At 50.8% G+C, this 20,191-nt stretch overlaps 1 protein-coding gene and 1 long non-coding RNA gene across 8 annotated transcripts in view; one reads left to right on the top strand and one right to left on the bottom strand.

Moving 5' to 3' along the window:
* Nucleotides 1-20,191, bottom strand: part of TVP23A (trans-golgi network vesicle protein 23 homolog A) — a 39,380-nt gene that overhangs the window by 11,312 nt on the left and 7,877 nt on the right. For 6 of the 7 annotated variants that reach the window (XM_011290568.3, XR_006590911.1, XR_006590910.1 and 3 more), the window contains exons 3-6: nt 2,078-2,222; nt 1,474-1,563; nt 1,160-1,288; nt 67-195 (exon numbers count right to left, since the gene is read on the bottom strand). In XM_011290568.3, the coding sequence (XP_011288870.1) occupies nt 67-195; nt 1,160-1,288; nt 1,474-1,563; nt 2,078-2,222 (493 nt within the window). Of the gene's footprint in view, nt 1-66; nt 1,289-1,473; nt 1,564-2,077; nt 2,223-20,191 lie in introns of all 7 variants that reach the window. The other variant, XR_006590915.1, reaches the window with a different exon arrangement.
* Nucleotides 13,181-14,138, top strand: LOC123382485. The gene is made up of 2 exons (XR_006590916.1): nt 13,181-13,697; nt 13,888-14,138. It is a non-coding gene; the product is annotated as an uncharacterized LOC123382485 (long non-coding RNA).

The raw sequence follows: 20,191 nt of genomic DNA, 5'->3' as shown, positions 1-20,191 counted from the left end.
AGTGGGCCTCCTTCCCTTTCGGCGTCTGGAGTGCAGGGGTCCGGGAGGAAGACTCTAGTAACTCACCGTCTGGAACACCATCTGGGACAGAAAACTGGCTGTGATTTTGCCGATGTCCCTCTCACCTCCCATCTTACAAAGGATGTAGCCATAGAGGTTAGCAGCTTGGAGAGAAATCCCAGCTATCACAAGGGCCTGCGCTCAGACAAAGCAAGTTCTTTTAAGAGCATATATTGAACCCCACCCACCCCCTCCCCCCAAACCACATAGAAGCAACTCTGGCCTGTACCTAGTCACAGCCAACCTTCTCTGAGCACTCGCCGATCATCATAGGGACCTTGTCAACAACCCAAGAGGTTGGTGCCGTTATCATCCCATTTTACAGGGAAGAAAGTGAAGCCCAGAGAACCAAAGTTGCCCACAGTCCCAGAGCCGATGCAGGGCTGGACTGGCATCCAGACTCCAGAGCCCCTGCTTTTAATTATGCTGCTGCTCCTACGGTCTGTGGGATTTTGTTTTCCCAGTGAGGCAGATCACAGCACTGAGACGGTAAGAAAACTGAAATGAAACTTCATAACTCTGAGGTGAGCTTATTCCTATTGAGGAAGGGTTCCAGAGTGGGCTAGCACATGCTTTTGCTTTCAACTCCTTCCTCAGCATTATTCCTAGGCATCCAGAAGATCCAGCCCATGGCCATCGGTGGGGGAGTGGATAAAGCAAACGGAGCGTGGCCGTAGAGGGGGCTATTACACAGCCACAGAAAAGGAAAGAAATACTGATAAATGCTGCAACACCGACGAACCTTGAAAATCCCATGTTAAGTGAGAGAAGATCACAAGCAATCATGTTCTAGAATTCTAGTTATAGGAAGTACCTGGAATAGGTGAACCTATTGAAACAGAAGAATGAGGAGCAGGGCCAGGAGGGAGTGAGGGCTAAAAGGTACAGGGTTTCTTTCTGGGGGGATGAAACTACCCCCACACTGGCTGTGGTGTTGACGGCACCACAGTGAATCCCCTGGAAACCCGGCGAATGGCCCGGTATGTGAAACATCTCGGTAAAGCGGTTTCCAACCAATTGGCAGACGACAACGGAACCCGCTCGTGCCCCCTGTTGCGCGCAGATGGCGGAGCCACGCCAGGGCCAGGCGGTGCCTTACCAGCCACTCGAGCTTCAAGGAGAACAAGGTGCTGAAGAAGAACACGGTCCAAATCAGCGGGCAGATGACGAGGCCAAGCCAGAAGATGCGCGCCTCCGCTTCTGTGGCCACACTGTGCTGCGGGGATGCCTGCCGGGGAGGGAGGGCCCCGTCTTCAACGGGAGCGCACTCCCGTTCTCACTCTTTGCATGCGGCGGCCACCAGGCGCAGGGCCGATGGGGGTGGCAGCCAGACCCGCATGGAGCCCAGAGGGGACCCGCGCAAACTTCCACAGCCACGTCTCCGCTGCGAGGCGGACCCGTAGCGGACGGTACCTTTCTGGCCTCAAAAATCCAGCGGCCCTTCCCGTCTTCGTCTATGTGGTTCCACCAGCGGAGGCCCACCAGCAGTCTCCCGGTCACGTTCTGGGGGACATGGACAGAAGGACCCCAGGCACACCGTAAAGAACAAGTCGTCTTTTCACTGACAGACAAAAGTCCGTTCGTGTCGAACTTGTTCCGGGAGTAGGGGGAGAGGGGAACTGAACCGTGGCAGGTTCTGAGAATCTGTGGGAGTCTCCTAATTTTCAACTCAGTTTACCTGTAAGTGACTCCCCCCACCACCACACACACACCCCCCAAAAATATGTGGCATATTTTAAATGTATGCCAGGTTTGCCAAAAATCCAAAGCCAGGTGGAGCTGTCACTCGCATAAGACACGTCCTTGCAGCGATGACAACCGAGGACCAGAACCATCGTTCAGCTCTGAACAACGGGTTTTAACTTGAATTTCAAGTAATGTCGGCTCAGTATGTATTTGCAGTTTCAACGAAAGTACCTCTCGGCTCAAATCGGCCACGTGCAGCAGGAGGGTCACCATGTAGAAACACAGCCCTTGTGTTTCTGGAACGATGGCATCATGAGCGAAGGGGCCTTACCTTCACAGACCAGAAGTCAAAGGACAGGAGGAGAAGCACAGTGACAAAGCAGCCCACAAAGCTTCTGCTGAACCAGTCACAGCACACATAGGTGACGATGGCGCTCACTCGGAAAAACAGATGGAAAAAGGTGGCCAACGGGTGCCTAGGAAAGAACCCGGAAGCCCCCTCACTGCAAAGGCCAAGAGGGCAGTCACCGAGCTCGCTCTGTGGGTTCTGACTTTCCGCGTTGTCCCCAGTGCACCGCGAGCCCGACTCAGGCCGCAGCTCTGCAAACGTCCCTAAGTCACAAGTTCTGAAACAGTCATTAGTATACTAGCATCTCTCCCCTCTCGAAGAATCCAGTACTTTCCCCTAACTCGATTTCAAAGATCACTTGCCTTCTTCGAAACTTGGGTACCTCTGAAGTGAAACAGGACAGTGGTCACTGCCTCCCCACCTGGCAGTGATAAGGACCAGTTCCCTAAAGGTAAAGGTTGGGTTATTCCACCAGTAACAGAGCAGTCCACGTGCAGCCCATGGGTGCAGTCTCGTGTCACCGGGGAACGCGTGTTCCTGGAGAGAGGGAAATCCTGACTCGTCTCGCAGCAATTTCTAAAGAAAAAAGTCTGAGAGACCAGAGACCCAAGGTTAGATGGATGACGAGGCCACCCACGTATCCAGGGCGGAGAGAACAAAGACCTATAGGGGTCAGGCAGGTGCTGGTGGTGGGTGACACGGACCAGGTAGGGGACCCTTCTGGCATCTACTTTGATAGAGCACGGGAAGAAACAAGCAGCCAAGATGGAGAAAGCAGCCCTGCAAGGGGGACGGTGGTTGGCAGTTAAAGCACCAGCCGGGGCTCTGGAGGGAGGGGAGGAAGGGGCAGGCCTCCTCACCCAGCTCTGCTGGATCTGGTATTCGCACGAGAAGCCAGAAATTAAAAGTTGCAACGGGAAAATATTTTTAAAGGACAGAGACTGATACGATTAATAAAATGGCACAGGCCGTGTTTCATACTGGCCCATGAGCCTCTAACTGGCAGTGGCATCAGGCAGGCACCTGCTCGTTCTTTCCAAGAGGGACCGCACAGAATAAGCGAACTGGGTTCCTGTGTAATTGTGCGGTTTCTGACTCTCAAGGGAACGTGAACTGATTGAGAACCGGAACTCATAGTGGCTTCTGAATTTACTCCTGGTGTTCCAAAGGAGGAGCGAGAGGTGCCAAACCACCGGCCATTCGCCAGAACACTTCTCCTCTGTGCCTTTCATATCCTGAGCTCTCCCGGTGGCCGGGGTGCAAGCCAGCCGGGGACATGTACCTAGCCCTGAAGAATCGGATGTGATCTCATAGATTCTCCAGATCTGGAATATTCCCGAACATAAGACCCTCAGCAGTCTCTGATGCCCTTTTAACCTTAAATCTTTTTTTTAAATGTTCATGAGGGAGTACACATATGTGAACGGAGAGGGCCAGAAACCGAGACAGGATCCGAAGCAGAGAGCACAGAGCCCGACGCGCGGCTTGAACTCGCAAACCTTGAGATCATGACCTGAGCTGAAATCAAGACTCAGATGCTTAATCAGCTGAACCACCCAGGCGCCCCTAACCTTAAATCTTGAGAATCTTTTTTTAAAAAAATTTTTCTTTCAACGTTTATTTATTTTTGGGACAGGGAGAGACAGAGCATGAACGGGGGAGGGGCCGAGAGAGAGGGAGACACAGAATCGGAAACAGGCTCCAGGCTCTGAGCCATCAGCCCAGAGCCCGACGCGGGGCTCGAACTCCCGGACCGCGAGATCGTGACCTGGCTGAAGTCGGATGCTTAACCGACTGCGCCACCCAGGCGCCCCTCTTGAGAATCTTTTAACGAAATGTCTTAATACAATCTTAATGCCTCCACCCTGAAGATAAAGAAGTCCTCTTTCCAGAAATGAAAGTTCTTTCAGGGAAAAAGCCATGTTTGAGATCATTTTACATGCCTGATAATCGTACCTGGCATTTAAGATTCTCGGCAAATATTTGTCGTGCCAAGTCGTGTAGTTGAGTTTCTATTGTACAACAGTGTAGACCTAAAAGACGTAGGAGACACCCACCCATGTCCACAGATCCAGGCTAAAACCTGGAAGTTCATGCATTCGAATAAATCCCCTGCCCACCCACTTTTTTTTTTTTTTTTTTGGCTGTGGTTTCCTAACGAATGCAGAAAAATTCCCATTGTTGGAAGGTTCTGCTTAGTTGGGTACCCGTCAAATGATTTCCTTAATTTATAATGGAAAGTACTATTATCGTGGCCATCATTACTCAAAGGCCAAAGTAGAAAAGGATGCCTCCTACACCCTCAAATACGGCTTTCATCCTGTCCGATGCAGGCTGTCCTCTGGGCCGCCCTCCAAACCCTCCTTCGGTCCGCCTCTGTCCCCCGCCAGCACTCACAGGGGGAGCTTCCTGGTCTTGAGAGCAGTGAGGGCCATGGCTTTCGCCTGTCTGCCTTTCCCTGCCGGGGGACGGCGGGGGGGGAGGGGGCAGTCTGCCACCCCGCCGGGGTTCTCTCTGCCACCTCCATGGCCACAGAGCACCCTGACAGTCACCTCCACATCCCAAGGCCACTGGCTTCCAACTCCACCCTCCCAGGAACCCACCCGCTTGCCCCTCAAGAGGCAACCAGTCCTGAGGTGCCAGACTGCCCGCGTTCAAATCCCGCTCCGACCTCGGAGCGGCTCCGCCGCCCTCCCTCAGCCACGCAACCTCTGGGCACTCAATCTCCACTTCTGTAAAATGGGAATGCCAACACCAGCCACATCCTGGCTATTAAAAGATCAAGTGGAAGGTGGCACGTCAAAAGTGCTTGAAACACAGATCGTGCTCAGAGTCCGTGGCCGGCTTACCTCAGCCCTCAGTCACTCGAAACCCATCTACCTCCAAGGAACCCAGCTGTGAAATTTCCCTCAAGACCACAACTTTCTCTCTCACTAGCCAGGGGCAGACCTTCGTCTCTGCAGGGATCCCCCGAGACTCCTGACCTCTCCATATCAAGCCTGCCCCCCATCCCTCCATTTCACCGAAGAACCTTTTCCGTTCCTCAGCTTGAACAGGTAGCGCTTTCTGCTCGCTCGGTAGGCGACCCTCGAGAGGCCAGGCCCAGAGAAGAGGAGGAGGAGGAAGGGAGAGGAGAGGAAATGAAATTGCTTCAGGTGTGGTCGGGGGTGGGGGGGGGGGGGGTTGAGTCCTTACGGGCGTGTGTTTTAGTGTAAATCCATGTTCACAGTTCTGTGCCCCACAGCTGCGGTCTTCCCCTCGGAGGGGATATGGAAGGTTCTCGGCCCGGAAGACGCGTACAAGCCACCTGAGGAAGCATAAAGGTGTGCGCCAGGCTACTACCCCCTCCCAGGGCAGGCGGGGCCGGGCCTGCAGCGCAGCCCAGACCTGAATTTTGCAAAGGAAAAGCACCACTGTACTCTGGACTCATAAACTCTGGCCCAGGAGCCCAATCTGGTCCACTTCCTGTTTTGTAAGTAAAGTTTTATTGGAACACAGCCACGCTTACTCATTCGCTAGCCTGCCAAGTCGACAATGTTCTTACCCAGAAAGTATGCCAGCCTCTGCCCCAGACCGGCATAAACAATGATGACACTGTGCGCTATTCAAAACAAATCAAAATAGGGGCGCCTGGCTGGCTCGGTGGGTTGAGCATCTGAGTCTTGATTTCGATTTCGGCTCAGGCCGGGATCCCAGGGTTGTACAAACAAGCCCTGCGTCAGGCTCCACGCGGAGCAGGGAGCCTGCTTGAGATTCTTATCCTCTCATTCATATAGTGTCTCCCTCCCTCTCTGTTCACTGGAGAGCTCATGCTCTAAAATAAATAAAAGTGAAAAAATTTTTAAAAACAAACCAAAATAAAGCTAATTGCTACTAATGGCCCCCCCCTTCCCTCCCCCCACACCCCACATCTTTTTCTCTGGGGGTGGTTGAGGGGAGGGTGACTGAGGTGACAAAGATGACGGAGACACTCTGTATCTCCATCTCGTCTGGATACATGTATAAAAGTTCAAACCAGGGGCACCTGGGTGGCCCAGTTGGTTAAGCATCTAACTTCGGCTCAGGTCATGATCTCACGGTTCTTGGGTTCGAGCCCCACACTGGGTTCTGCACTGATGGTGCAGAGCCTGCCTGAAATTCTTTCTCTCTCCATCTCTCTCTGCTCCTCCCCTACTTGCCCCCTTTCTCCTCCTCAAAATAAACTTCAAAAAAAAAAGTTCAAACCATCTACTTTAGCGTACTTTATGTACATTATACCTTTGAAAAGTTTTGCTTGAAGCTCCTGACCAGAGAAATCTTTGCAAATCACCCTAAAAACTCTACATGTGATACAATCCAGTAATCACGCTGCTCAGGATTTACTCAAATGAGTCTAAAACTTCAGTCCACACCTACCACAGGACACAGTTATTTACAGCAACCTTATGCATCACTGCCCCAAACTGGGAGTGACCCAAGATGTCCTCAATAGGTGAATCGATCGTCTGTGGGTCCTTCCACACAGGGGAATGTTATTCAGCCCTAAAAAGCAATGAGCTCTCAAGGCATGAAAAGGCCAAGAGGAACCTTAGATGCATGTTACAAAATCAGGTCAGTGTGAAAAGGCTGCTTACTGTAGGACTCCAACACTAGGGACATTCTGGGAAAAACTGAACGGTAGACACAGTTTAAAAAAAAAAAAAGTTGCTAGGGGTTGTGGACAGTGGGGGGAAGGGAGAGAAGAATACGGGGATTTTCAGGGCAGTGAAATACTCTCCACAACACAATGGTGGATACATGTCATTATGCTTATGTCAAAGCCTAGAAAATGCCCACCGCCAGCACGGACCCTCATGTAAACAAGGGACTGTAGGTAACAATGCCGTGTTGGTTTGTAACACATCCAAGACACTAATGCAAGCTGTTAATAGGGGAAACTTTGGGGCGGGGGAGGGCTCATGGGGACTCTGTACTGTTTGCTCAATTTTTCTGTAAACCTAAAACTGCTCTAAAAAATGGACACAGAGGGTGGTGGATGGGGGTTGGGGAGAGGCTGTGTCTAAACAAAGTAAATAAAATAAAATAAAATAGGGGGAGGTCCCACAAGGACACAAGTCCCCTGTCCCATTTTTTTTTTTTAAGGTTAATTTTGAGAAGGTGAGCAGGGGAGGGAAAGAGAGAGAAAGAGAGAGGGAGACAGAGAATCCCAAGCAGGCTCCGGGCTATCAGTGCAAAGCCCGACAGGGGGCTCGATGTCACAAACTGTGAGATCATGACCTGAGCTGAAATCAAGAGTCAGACGCCTAACCGACCGAACTACCCAGGCGCCCCTCCCATACGCTTCTAAGGAAGGTCTGACTTGAGGGGGAAAGGTTGGTTTAATCCCAAATTCAGCAGAGATTGAACAGTATCTCAAAAAATTGTCTTGTGTTTGTTTAAATTACTTTGAAAATCATGCTCTGGTTTTTAAAGACTATCTCCAGCTTGAATTCTTCAGCAAACATTCTATTTTACGTTCTCTTCCTTCAATTTAAAACCTCCTCCTTCAGGGGTACCCGGGTGGCTCAGTCACTGAAGCATCCGACTCTTGATGTCAGGGTCGTGAGTTCAAGCCCCATGTTGGGCTCCGCACTGGGCATGAAGCATACTTAAAACAAAAACAAAAACTATATATATTTAATTAGATTATAGAATATACATTTTATATATATCATATATATGATTTACATGATATATATGAATATGATATCATATATATGATTTACATGATAGATATGAATATGATATATATCATATATATGATTTACATGATATATATGACATATGATATATATCATATATATCATATATATCATATGTCATATATATCATCCTTCAGACACTGGGAAAAGCTCTGCTTTTCACTGGGACAAAGGATGAGGAAAGACCGTATCTTTACTCCTCGGTTTACTCTGCCACAACCAACCAACCAAGCATATGAGGTTGTGCCTAGAATTTGCATCCCAACGACCCAGGGGCTGGAGTGGATGCAGGGGTGAGGATGTAACACTGGCCACGTGTTGATCCCAATGGAGGCTCACTGTTCTCTGTACTTTTATGTAAATTAAAATTAAAAAGTAGAAAAAGAAATCAGAGGCAACCTCAACTTTGCATTGAGGCAAGAATAAACCAAGCCCACGAATTGATATTCTGGGGGTTATCTGTGGTCAAAATAAAAATCCAGACCTAAAAATCCCCAACTGAGTAACTGACCATTACAGTTGGATGCATGAGGAAAATTCCAGAAAGCAGGTCCTTTCTTCTGGGCTTACCAGCTCCTCGCACCAAAAAAAAAAAAAAAAAAAAAAAAAGGAAAGAAAGAAAGAAACCACCAACCAACCAACCAACAAAAGGCCACTCCTACTTGCAACATAAATGCCTGCCCAGCCACTACCCAGAGACAGTGGGGGCAGGGAGAGCCAGAGAACCTAGACCCAGGCTCGCACACCATCCTTGTCGAGTGAATGCACGGCCCTGGCCGAGGCTCAGGGCCTCGGTTTACTCATCTATAAGATGGGAGGACAACATCTGCCCCAGGTGCCTGACGTTCCTGGACAGGAAATCCCTAGGACACCAGACGAGAGGGGGCATCAGGTGGCTGTGGCTAATCACTCTGCTGTTTCTCATTCATGGTTACAATTTGTTGGGGGGGGGGTGGGGGGCGGGCGGGGAGAAAGCCTGGGCTGGTGATGCTCCTTTTAGACATCCTCTGTCAGAGGTTTTCCCCCAACTGTTAAAAATGAGCAGCGTGCTATTTATTTCTTCAGCCCCGACGCCCACTTAGAGTCAGGTGTCTCTTCCGCTCCCAGCAGCGTGCCAGCACGAAGACGTGGGAGGAAGGGGACCCCCAGGCGCAACACCGCCTGCCCATCCCTCATCCGCTCCCCTCGACTGCTGGGGTCTCACTGGAAACGTGTGATCAGCAGACCCCCACCAGGCCTCCTGAGCCCCCATCTGCATTTTAACTACACCTCAGGGGACTCGTGGGCTCCTCTCAATCAAGGGGCCCTCCCTATTCCTTCCTCAACATGGACTCAGCTCCAGGAGCAAAAAAAACCAAACAGGTGCGGGTCCCTCCGGCCTCTAAAAGCGGGGACCCCTCTGTGCCCTTCTGAAACCCCGTGGGCCTGGCCAGCCGGGGGGGGGGGGGGGGGGGGGCGAAACGTCTGCACAGAATCGGAGGTTTCCTCTCCAGAATGCCCCAGAGGTAGTGTTCACACCTCTGTCCTGCAGAGTCACTCGTTGCCTCAAGTGACAATGTCCCCCTTCCACCTCTGTCAACTGAGCCCGGGACAGGCAGGTTTTCAGACAGTTGGGACGCCTACACAGATGCGGACCGCTATGTCCTCACGGCTTGGATTCAAAGGTCAGCACGACAGAAGTCTGAGTGTTTTAGCAAATTTAAACAAACAAACCAACAAAATAACCAGACTTCCCTCTGGGTTGCCAGGATTGTAACTTGTTTCTGTTCTTTATTTCTTCTTAAAGAGGCATCCCAACTTTAGAGGCTGGACAGGCTTAGCAGCAAGTTAAAGTGGACCCCCAGAGACAAGTCAGTGGGCCCCTGGCTGCTCGGCCCATGCGGGCCCTCTGGGGGGATCCTCCCCTCTTTCCCGGGAGGGCACCAAGGCAGAGACACCTGCCCCTCCCCCAGCCACAGAGCCCAGAGTTTTCACAACAACTGGAAGCCAAAACAACGGAAAACCTGTCTTCCAGCAAAACCTGCACGTGTGTGTGCACAGCAGCAACCTTCCCGATGGCCGAAACGTGCCCAGCGCTAGGTAGATGAACAAAATAGGACCGATCCACATGGCGGGACATTATACGGCCACAGAGAGGAAGGAAGCATGGACACAGGCCATCGGGAGGACAAACCTTGAAAGCGTGAGGCTTAAGTGAAAGAAGCCAGACAAAAAGGCAGAGATACTGTCGGATCCACCTGCACGAGGAATCTAGAGCAGGCAGGTTCACACAGCCAGCAGAGCAGGACGGCGAGGGAACAGAGTCATTGCTCAATGCGTACCGAGTTTCGGTTTGGCAGACGGACGGCGGTGACGCTTGCGCAACAATGTGAACGTACTTACCAGCACCGAGCTGTACTTGGAAATGGTCGCAATGGTCCATTTTAGATGATGCATATGTAACCACAATAGAAAACATGAAAAAAAAGAAGGGACGAAGGGCTAACACCTGCTACAACGCGGAGGAACCTGGAAAACAAATGGAAATGCTGAGCCAAAGCAGCCGGGGCACGTAGGGTAGGATTCCACTCCTGGGAAACATCCGGAACAGGCCAATCTAGAGGGACGGCAAGCACAGGAGAGGCTGCAGGGGGCAGGGGGACAGAGGAACGGGGAGTTTGTGTTCAATGGGCAAGGGGGTTTCCTTTCGGGGGGATGCAAAGTTTCTAGAACCAGACAATGGTGATGGTTCCACGCCTGTCACAGAATCGTTCACTTTAAATGGTTAAAAATGGCCAATTTTACATGATGTGTAGTTTACCACGACTTCCAAGCGAGAGAAAAGAAATGGGGAAATGAGAGCCGCCCTCAGGAGCTCTCCCAAAGAAGGGGGCGCGGGGGGAGCGGTGAGTAGCGGCTCTGGGTACAAGTTGGGACACGCTGATCAGCGGTCTGGCCGGGTTCACATCCCAGCTCCACCACCGAAGACCTGGGTGACCCTGAGCAGGTGGCTTCACCTCTCTGTGAGAGTCCCGTTCTCCTCACCCATGAAACGGGGCGAGAAGGGCTGCTGGGGTGGGGGTGGGGTGCCAATCAGGCGTAGTTCACGTGAATCACGTGCCCCAAGCGGAGCAGCACGTGCACGGTGGCAGCGCTGACTGCAGGGAGATGCGGGGAACCCACGAGGGGACGATAAGGTTCCTGAGGGTTTGGGGCACTGCCTGGCGGGCAGCGGGGCTTCAATAAATGCCAGCTGCTCCCAGACACAGTGCATCGGGGACTCGCCATTCCACCCCCTTCTTCCACAGAGGGATCACCTGGGTCCCTCGTTCAATCAGGATTCTGATTCGGGAGGGCGGGAGCGGGGGTGGGGCGAGAGTCTGCATCTCAATGAGCATCCAGGTGATGCCAGTGCTGCTGGGGCCTCAGAGCAACCTGGGGGTGGCAGGAACCGGGGAAAGCAGCCACCCGCTGTATTCGTCTCCTGGAGCTACTGTGAACAAAGCACCGCCAGCAGGGTGACTTAAAACAACAGAAAGTTCTCCCTGCCCACCCGGAGGCCAGAAATCCAAACTCACAGCGTGGACCGGGCTGGTTCCGCTGAGGGCCGTGGGGGACGATCCATCCCGTGCCGCTCCGCTACCTTCTGGTGGCGTGCCTGGGCTTGTGGCTGCCTCACCCCAATCTCTGCCCCCGGTGTCGCACGGCGTCCTCAACGGGCCTGCCTTCCCGGGGTTGGCTTTTTATAAGGACACCAGTCACTCTGCATTAGCAGCCCACCCTGCTCCAGTGTGACCTCATCTTAACTAATCCTATCTGCAAATGCAAAGACCCTCTTACCAAATAAGCTCACCTTTTGCGGGACTAGAGGTTAGAACTTCCACAGATCTTTTCTGGGGGGAGAGGAGACAAGTCAACCCATAACACCAACCTTGGGACAATTGAGCCCAAGGAAGCCAGGTAGGAAGGGGACACAGAGGCATCTTGCAGATGAGGAAGCCAGGAAGCAAGGTGAAGTGAATCGCCCCAGGCTCTGAGCAAAGAAGCATTTATGTAGGTAATGGCAGCTGGAATCAGGCCCCACCTCCCTTCTCTCTGGCTTCACGCCCTGGAGGGAACCGGGTCTGCCCAAAGACGGGTCGGGAAGGCTCGCTAAGTGCTAGCAGCTGCTCTGAGCGGCAGACTCTGCACCAGAACCCAAGTCCTTCGTTTCAGCCTAGAGTTTCCAGGCTGCCACACCTGTCAGCTGCCCCCCACTGAGCCACAGACATTGGTGAAACCTCTCCCCCCAATACATCCACTAAGAGATGAGTCTGGGTCCACCTGACACACTGTGTGGCCACAGAGCCTGGGAGCTGAGGCCAGAGATGCACCAAGACGCTGGCCTCTGGACTCCACGCGGGGGATTCCAGGCACAGATGGACAAACGCACACAAGCCCGGGGCATCCGTACACCCCAGGTAGCAAGGAGGCTGTCAAAGACCATGGAAGTCGGACAAAAGACTCAGAAACCGGCTGGAAGAGGCTCCTGCCCGGCCACCGGTGGGACCATCTGAGAAACAATCTGCAACTCATCTGATATTTACAAGCCCTCCGCTCACCTATGGGAGAAAAAAGAGGACGCGCTTGTGTCTACAACACAGGAGAATGAAGGGCAAGAATCTAACACACAATGTGCCCTGTCTCTGTAACGTACACCTGCCAATGACCAAAACGTCAACGAGGGGGAGACTGTAGATCACTACAGTTCACACTGAGAGGACTCAGGGAGGGACAGAGCTGAGGACAAGCAGGCATCAGGAGCCCCCGGTGGAAGGACACCCCACCCCCCGCCCCTTGAAACTGGCGTCAAATCAACCACACTGGAATCCCATCCAGCCTCCGGCTCCAACTACTAAAGTGCAAGAAATCTAGGGGGCCAAGGAAAATACTGAAGGACAAACAAAATCCAGACTGGAGGAAGCTCTACAGACCATCAAAGCAATGGCAAAGGGTTAGAAAAGACAGAAGGAGACTGGGGAGCTTATGGGTTAAAAGGACCTAAGAAATCCGGCAACGTGGGAATGTTACTGGGCTGCAATTCCAACAAATAAGTAAATAAAATTATGAGACAATCAAGAAACTTTGGACACTGGCTGGATATTTCACAGTATTTGGGAATTATTATTTTAAAGTGAGGAATTCTACTGTGGTTCTGCTTTCAAAAGTAAGTTTTCTCGGGGCGCCTGGGTGGCTCAGTCGGTTAAGCGTCCGACTCTTGATTTCAGCTCAGGTCACGATCTCGCAGTTCATGGGATCAAGCCCCACGTCAGGCTGTGCACTGACAGTGCAGAGCCTGCTTGGGATTCTCTCTCCCTCTTTCTCTGCCCCTCCCCTGCATGCACTCTGGCCCTCTCTCTCAAAATCAATAAGCTTAAAAAAAAAAAAAAAAGAAAAGAAAAAGAAAATGTCCTTTAAATAAAAATAAAAATGAGTTTTCTTTTAGAGAGAACATATCAAATTATGCTTGAAGTGACATGATGTGATGTCTGGGGTTTGCTTCAAAATAACCAGGGGATAATTCAAAGGACTGGCCATGAGTTTATCATTTCTGAAGCTGAGTGATGGGTCCATGGGGTTCATGATTTTATTCTATGTGGTATGCGTGTTTGGAATTCTCTATAATATATATATATATATGTTCATATTTTTTTTTTTTTAAGTAGCCAAGGAAGTAGATGACTGCCTTGCAAATTTCAGTTCTCCTATTTAGTGTGTGACCTTAGACAAGTGACTCTACCTTCCTGGTCCAGCTTCCTCCCCTGAAAAATGGTGATAATCATATCTACTTCATACCAGTGCCTGGAGCCCGGGGGGCACTCTGTGCCCACACGCACATCCGTTCCTTCTTTGGGCTGGGCTCTGTAAGTACCCAGCCTCTGAGATGTTCCCCAGTGATCCCAATCTCCTGGTGTTCACACCCTTGTATAGTCACCTCCCACAGTGAACCAGGGCTGGTCTGCATGACTGATAGAATATACTACAAATGACTGTATGTCACTTCTGAGATTGGTCACTTTCTCTTGCTCTCTTCCTCTCTCTCCCTGGGAGAAGCCAGCTGTCTTCTGTTGTCAGCACTATGGAGAGGCCCACATGGCAAGGAGCTGAGGGGCCCAACCAACAGCCATGTGAAGGCGCCATCTTGGAAGTGGCTCCTCCAGCCCCAGTTGGACCTTCAGATGACCTCAGCCTTGGCTAATCACTTGACTGCAGCCTCATGAGACCCAGAACCAGAACCACTCAGCTAAGCTGCTCCCACACTGCTGACCTTCACAGTGTGAGATAATAAATGTTTGCTGTCTGAACCCGCTAAGTCTGACGTAATTTGTTATGCAGCAGGAGCTAACTGATACAGGCTCTAATGTTGAAGAGTTTTAACTGTAACCCACGTTATGTTTTGTCAGGTGGTTTCAAATGGAGGAAGGACAAGGAGAGTCAGGTTCCTCTAAGAATCCAGGTGGTAAAATGAAGGGTCCCAGGCTTACTTGGAGAGAGGTGGGGGTAGGGGGATGAGGCCATAGGGGCAGATGCTGTTACGCTCACCTCTTTTAAATGGGAGACCTAGAGTTATTAACCGAGGGAGAGAAAGGACTGATTTTCCAGAAGGCTGGAGTAGAAGCCAGCACACAGGTATTTTAGAGCAGGTGGCAGGCACCTCAGAGAAGTTGAACAAGGTAAGAAATCCGTATTGTTATTTGTTTTTACCCTGGATCTGAGTGGGGTGCTTTCTTTGGGCACTGAAAATAGAAAGCAGAATTCACCTAACTCACCCATGTATGTGCTTTTATTTCTCAAGACCTACTAGATTTTGCCAGAAAGGGCAGCATTTGAAGGCATCAGATGTTAGCTATTGTGTGAGGTTGGGTCTCTTGCCTGAATCTTGGAAGCTTCAGCTGCCTCATCCACAAAATGGAGAGAATCCGGTCTCTCCTTCCATTTTGGCCATTTTAACGTTTCTGGAATCAGGACGTACGCACAAATGGACACAATTATTAACATGGTATTCATTTCTTGCCCCACACCCCCAACAGCTATAACTGAACGTGCATCTTACAGCACCTTGGAAACAAAGGCCGTGGGTGGTAGGGCCCAACTTGTAGGTTATTTAATGGGAGAACAGAAATCATATTAATTCATATTAATGAACTTAACTGTTAATTCATTCAGCAGATACCGAATCACCAGCACAGCCCGTGGGAGCCCTGTTAAACTGGGTTCTTTAGAATTTGTGTGACATTTCAAAACATATTTGTTCTTTCTGGCAACAAAAGAATTTGCCACATGCAGACAGAGCAGTTTCTGCATCCAGATTTGGAACCGGCTCCTCTCTAAGGAACCCTGGGTTCTTTGGCGAAGAGAATCAAAGACCATTCTGGGGGCTGGGGTGCAGCTCAGAGGTGGGGGAGGGCAAAAAATGCCATTTCTGGGCCACCTATTCAATAGTGACAGAGCTTGAGAGGTGCCTGGGTGGCTCGGTCGGTTAAGCATCTGCCTCTCGATTTTGGCTCAGGTCACAATCTCACAGCTGGTGAGCTCAAGCCCCACATGGGGCTCTGTGCTGATGGTGCAGAGCCTGCTTGGGATTCTGTCTTCCCTTCTCTCCGGTCTCTCTGTCGTCTGTCTCTCCCTCCCTCTGCCCTTCTCTTCTGCTCACACGCGTGCTCTCTCTCTAAAATTAAAAATTAAAAAAAGAAAGGCTAGGAATATTCCAGAATAACTAAATGCAGTGGGTAATCCTGGGTTGGTATGCATACACACCTACACACACACACACACACACACACACACACACACACAGCAAAGTATTAACAGCTGGTAAACCCAGGTCAAGGGCATGTGTTAGTTCTCTGTACTGTTCTTGCTTTCTGATAAGTTTGAATTTATTTCAAAGTAGAAAGGTTTTTAAGTCCTTTTCAGGATGTTGATTCAAAATATTTTCTTTAAAAAGTTTTTTTTCATGTTTATTTATTTTGAGAGTGAGAGAGAGAGAGAGAGACAGAGCACAGCAGGGGAGGGGCAGAGAGGGAGGGCGAGAATCCCAAGCAGGCTCTGCACTGTCAGCCTGACGTGGGGCTTGATTTCACAAACCGGGAGCTCACAACCTGAACCAAAATTAAGAGCCAGTCGCTTAACCGACTGAGCCACCCAGGTGCCCCCAAAATATTATTTTCTATCAACGTATGCTGTTGCTGTGTTTTATGATTTCTTCATCTGGGGCCCACAAACCATCACATCGAGAACAGTGAGTTTCGTCACTGCTGCGCATGTGTATGTATGCGGGTGTTTGTGGGTCAATTTGGGGCCCAAACAATGACTAATGCTGCAATGAAAACTGTAGTTTAAGTTGTCCAAGGACATGGAATTAAACTTGCAATCAACATACACATGTTTTGAACTGGTCTTCAAAATTGTTTAAGAAATAAGTAATTTTTAGGGGCGCCAGGGTGGCTCAGCGATTAAGCATCCGACTTCGGCTCAGGTCATGATCTCACAGTCCGTGAGTTCGAGCCCCACGTCGGGCTCTGTGCGGACAGCTCGGAGCCTGGAGCCTGCTTCGGGTTCTGTGCCTCCCTCGCTCTCTGCCCCTCCCCCGCTCACGCTCCGTCTCTCTCCCTCTCTCAAAAATGAATAAACATAAAAAAATGTATAAATCAACAAGTAAATAAATAGGTAAAATCAAACTCATTTAAAATACCTTCCTGGCCTAAGAGAGTATGTCGGAGGCTTGGAATCAGTACCCCTGACTATTCCTCTGCAATTTCGATTGTAAAGTACTTTAAAATCCAGGGCAGAGAGTCATGTGTATTGCAACGCAGGAAGAAGGTCAGGATCTACTACAACGAGCTGTGGCTGCGTCTGAGTCACCTTGAAAGTACCTTGCTCCTGTAACAAGCGAGGAGTGACTAGGCCGCCCCGGGACACCCAAGACTGAGCCCCGGTGTGAGAGGATTTCCTCAGGGCCGTGGAAGGGCCCCGCCCCGGAGCTGGCCCATCACATTCTCACCCAGACCCACTGAGTTGGTCTCTACTAAGGAAATTCACGAGCACCACCTGGCACAATTGAGGGCTAAGCTTGGTTTCTGTACCCACCCTCCCGTGCCGAAGACAGTGGGCACACTCCCTATCATCCACAAAGGGACAACCGAGAAAAATCTCCCGAGGGGCCTGGGACACAGAAAAGCTATGCTGCCGGAGGTTTCCACACCCATATCCACAGGGACTGAGTCGGCACCTTCAGGGACGGGGCCTGAGGACCCGAAGTCTTGCCCCTTCTTTGAGGTCCCCGGAGATGCTGATGAAGTTGGGACCCCGAGGCTCCAAAACCTGCATCTAGGCTCCCCGCCCCACCGCTTCCAACCATCTCTCTCCGACCTTGGACTCCCACCCCCGGAGCTAGAAGAATCTGCACAAAGGTCCGTCTGAGCCAAGTCCCCAAGCGTGTGCCTGGAGTTCAGCCAGTCCAGGCCACCAGCAACTTCCACTCTGGCCCCTTCACCAGCCTCCTAACACATCTCGCTGCTTCCACCCTTGCCCTATGGCCACATGCCAGTCACAGGCAACTTTCTCAAGTGTCGGTCAGATCACACCATCCCCTCCCTGCTCATATCTCTACAAAGATCGCCCATCAGACGCAGATGAAATTCCAAATTCGCCACTGGGCTCTTCAAAGCCTCACATGTCCATCCCCCTAATCAATCTCCAACTGTCTCTCCCTCTCACTCCTCACTTCCTACATTGCTGGCTTTCCCTTCCTGGGACTATCCCTCTCTAAAGTTTCTTTGTTTAATAGATACTTGCTTCGATGGTCACTGCCTTCTCCTTAGTTAAAATGTCAGTTCCATGAGGACCAGAACCAGGCCTGTCTGGTTTTCTCTGTGTCCCCCAAGACAGTGTTCAGCACACAGAGGCTCTAGAAAGTTTCTGTTGATTTAACAACCAAATGAAGTGTGCTCAAGAATAAACCAGTGGTTCTCAAAAGGGAAGTGATTTTGCTCCTTTTGCAAAAGCAATAAATATCTGGAGACATTTTCGGTTGCCACAACTCGGGGACCGCTACGATCCAGTGGGGTAGTGGCCAAGAAATGCTGCTACGGTGCACAAGACAGTCCTCTCAACAAAGAACGTCAGGCCCTGGGAGCAGCCGGTGGCTCAGTCGGTTCAGCGTCTGATTCTTGGTTTCGGCTGAGGTCATGATCTCACGGCTCAGGTTCAAGCCCCGCATCAGGCTCTGCGCTGACATTGCGGAGCCTGCTTGGGATTCTCTCTCTCTCTCCCTCTCACTCTCTCTCTCGCTCTCTTGCTCTCTCTCTCGCTCTCTGCCCCTCCCCCACTCACACGGTCTCAGTCTGTCTCAAAATAAGTACCTAAACTTAAAAAAAATAAATTAAAAAAAGAACATCTGGCCCCACACGTCAGTAGCATCAGCCCAGAATAAATGAATGAGTGAATTAAATCCTATGGGTCCTCACAGTTAGCCTCCTGTCCGATATCAAACATCAGAACCTGACCACCATCCCCCAGTGCCCTCCCTGATTGTGTGGGCCACACTTGAGCAAAAATCTCCTTCTGGTGATTTTATTGTTGGCGGGGCTTATGCAATCGATTTCATGTTAGCAAGAAATGTAAGTAAGGGGAAGTTAGGCTGCTGTTGATACAGGAGTTAATTTCAAAATATGAATTCTGTGCTCTAATCAAAGAGAACCGAAATTTGTCCAGTTCCCTGATTCTGCAGGCTGTTTTCCTTGGTAATCATGGACCTTCCTTAAAATTAAACCCTCAGCTCTTGGTGGGACCTGCTTACGTGTTGTATTTCTAGATGTTTAAAATAGATTTCAGAGTGGGGGGAGGGGCAGCACGACCTCCCCAAGGTCACTGGGGACAGGGGTCCAGGGGAGGGGTCCTCAATTACTGAGGCGAACACTTTCTGGGATAACAACAAAGAAAAACCGAAATTCTTCTCCTCCTTTCTGTGTTGGAGCATGGTGTGTGTGTGTGTGTGTGTGTGTGTGTGTGTGTGTGCGCGCGTGCACGCGCGTGTGTGTGTGTGTGTGTGTGTGTGTGTGTGTGTGGCAATTAGAGATGCACCTGTGTTGATTTCAGAGCATTGCAAGTGGCCACCAAGGCTCTGTCTGTGGTCACATGCCGACTGCTCCTTCCTTACCTCTCACCCCACCAGCTTCCCTTGGGTCAATGTCAAACGTAGAGGGGTTGGGAATGCTCTGAGTTCCCTCAAATGTAAATTTAACTTATCCAAATCCAAACCCTAGAGGGAGGGAGGGAGGGAGAATAACCCAATCAGGGTTCTCAACAGGGGTAATTTTGCCCCTAGGAGACATCTGGCCACTCTGGAGACTTTCCTGGCTGTCACTTGGGGATAGGGTGCAATGCTACTGTTGCTAAAATCGTACAATGCACAAGACAACCCCCGCAAGGCAGAATTATCGATCCCAAATAGCAATTAGTGCTGACGTCAAGAAAACCCGCTCTGAACACCGGGAGCAATGCAGCACTCCCAGGGACACAGGGGACAATGTAACGTATTCCCCCCCACACGGAAGCCCTACAAGTGCTGTTCCCACGGTTCATCCCAAGTGTCCCTCCCTGCGTGAGCATCTGGCCCCCTCAGCAGGGTGTGATGCAAGATTCAGACTCTAGGGCTCAGATCTGCAGCCTCCTAGCCGCGCGCCCCTGAGCAACTCCCTCCAGTCTGTCAATTGCCTTCGCCCTGAAAGCACTAAAAACCATCGTATCCATTTCACGGGTTCGCGATACAGATTAAATGAATCGTAATTGCGGGGTCGGTGTTTGCTATTACTATTACTTTTCATTCCCTCTAACTTCCCCTCAAAAACAGCCAACAATTCCATCGGCGGCTCATTTGGATGAGCAGGCTTTATATCCCGCCTGGGAGCACAAAGCGACAGTGGAGAGACTTCCTGAGAGGCAGAACATTATTCTGCTGGACGGACTGGTCAGGGATTTGCGGGGGTAGTTTTGACTCCTGGTGATTTTTGCCCAAGGGCCTGGCCCCCGCTAACATGTGACTCCCTGGGGCATCTGGGACCATGGGACAGCATCCTCCTCAACTCGAGACCCTGGGCCGGGTGAGGACCAGCCATGCAACACCGACTGAACCCCGCCAACAAACCAGCCCTGACAATTAGGACCAAAATCAGATGTAAGAACTCTGTCCGCGGCAAGAGGAAACAACCCTACTCAGGGGGATCCACGGGACCCCATGGCCTTTGGGTCTACGCGCATTGTGTAAAGACGGTGCCTTGAGAGTATAGACATAACTTTCAACAGGAGACAGTCTCCTGCTCCAGGGACAGCCGCAGTGTGATGTCCTGTTCCACCT

The sequence above is a fragment of the Felis catus genome, chromosome E3, assembly GCF_018350175.1.
Source record: "Felis catus isolate Fca126 chromosome E3, F.catus_Fca126_mat1.0, whole genome shotgun sequence".
NCBI lineage: Eukaryota > Metazoa > Chordata > Mammalia > Carnivora > Felidae > Felis > Felis catus.
This window is presented reverse-complemented; position numbering and strand designations above follow the sequence as displayed.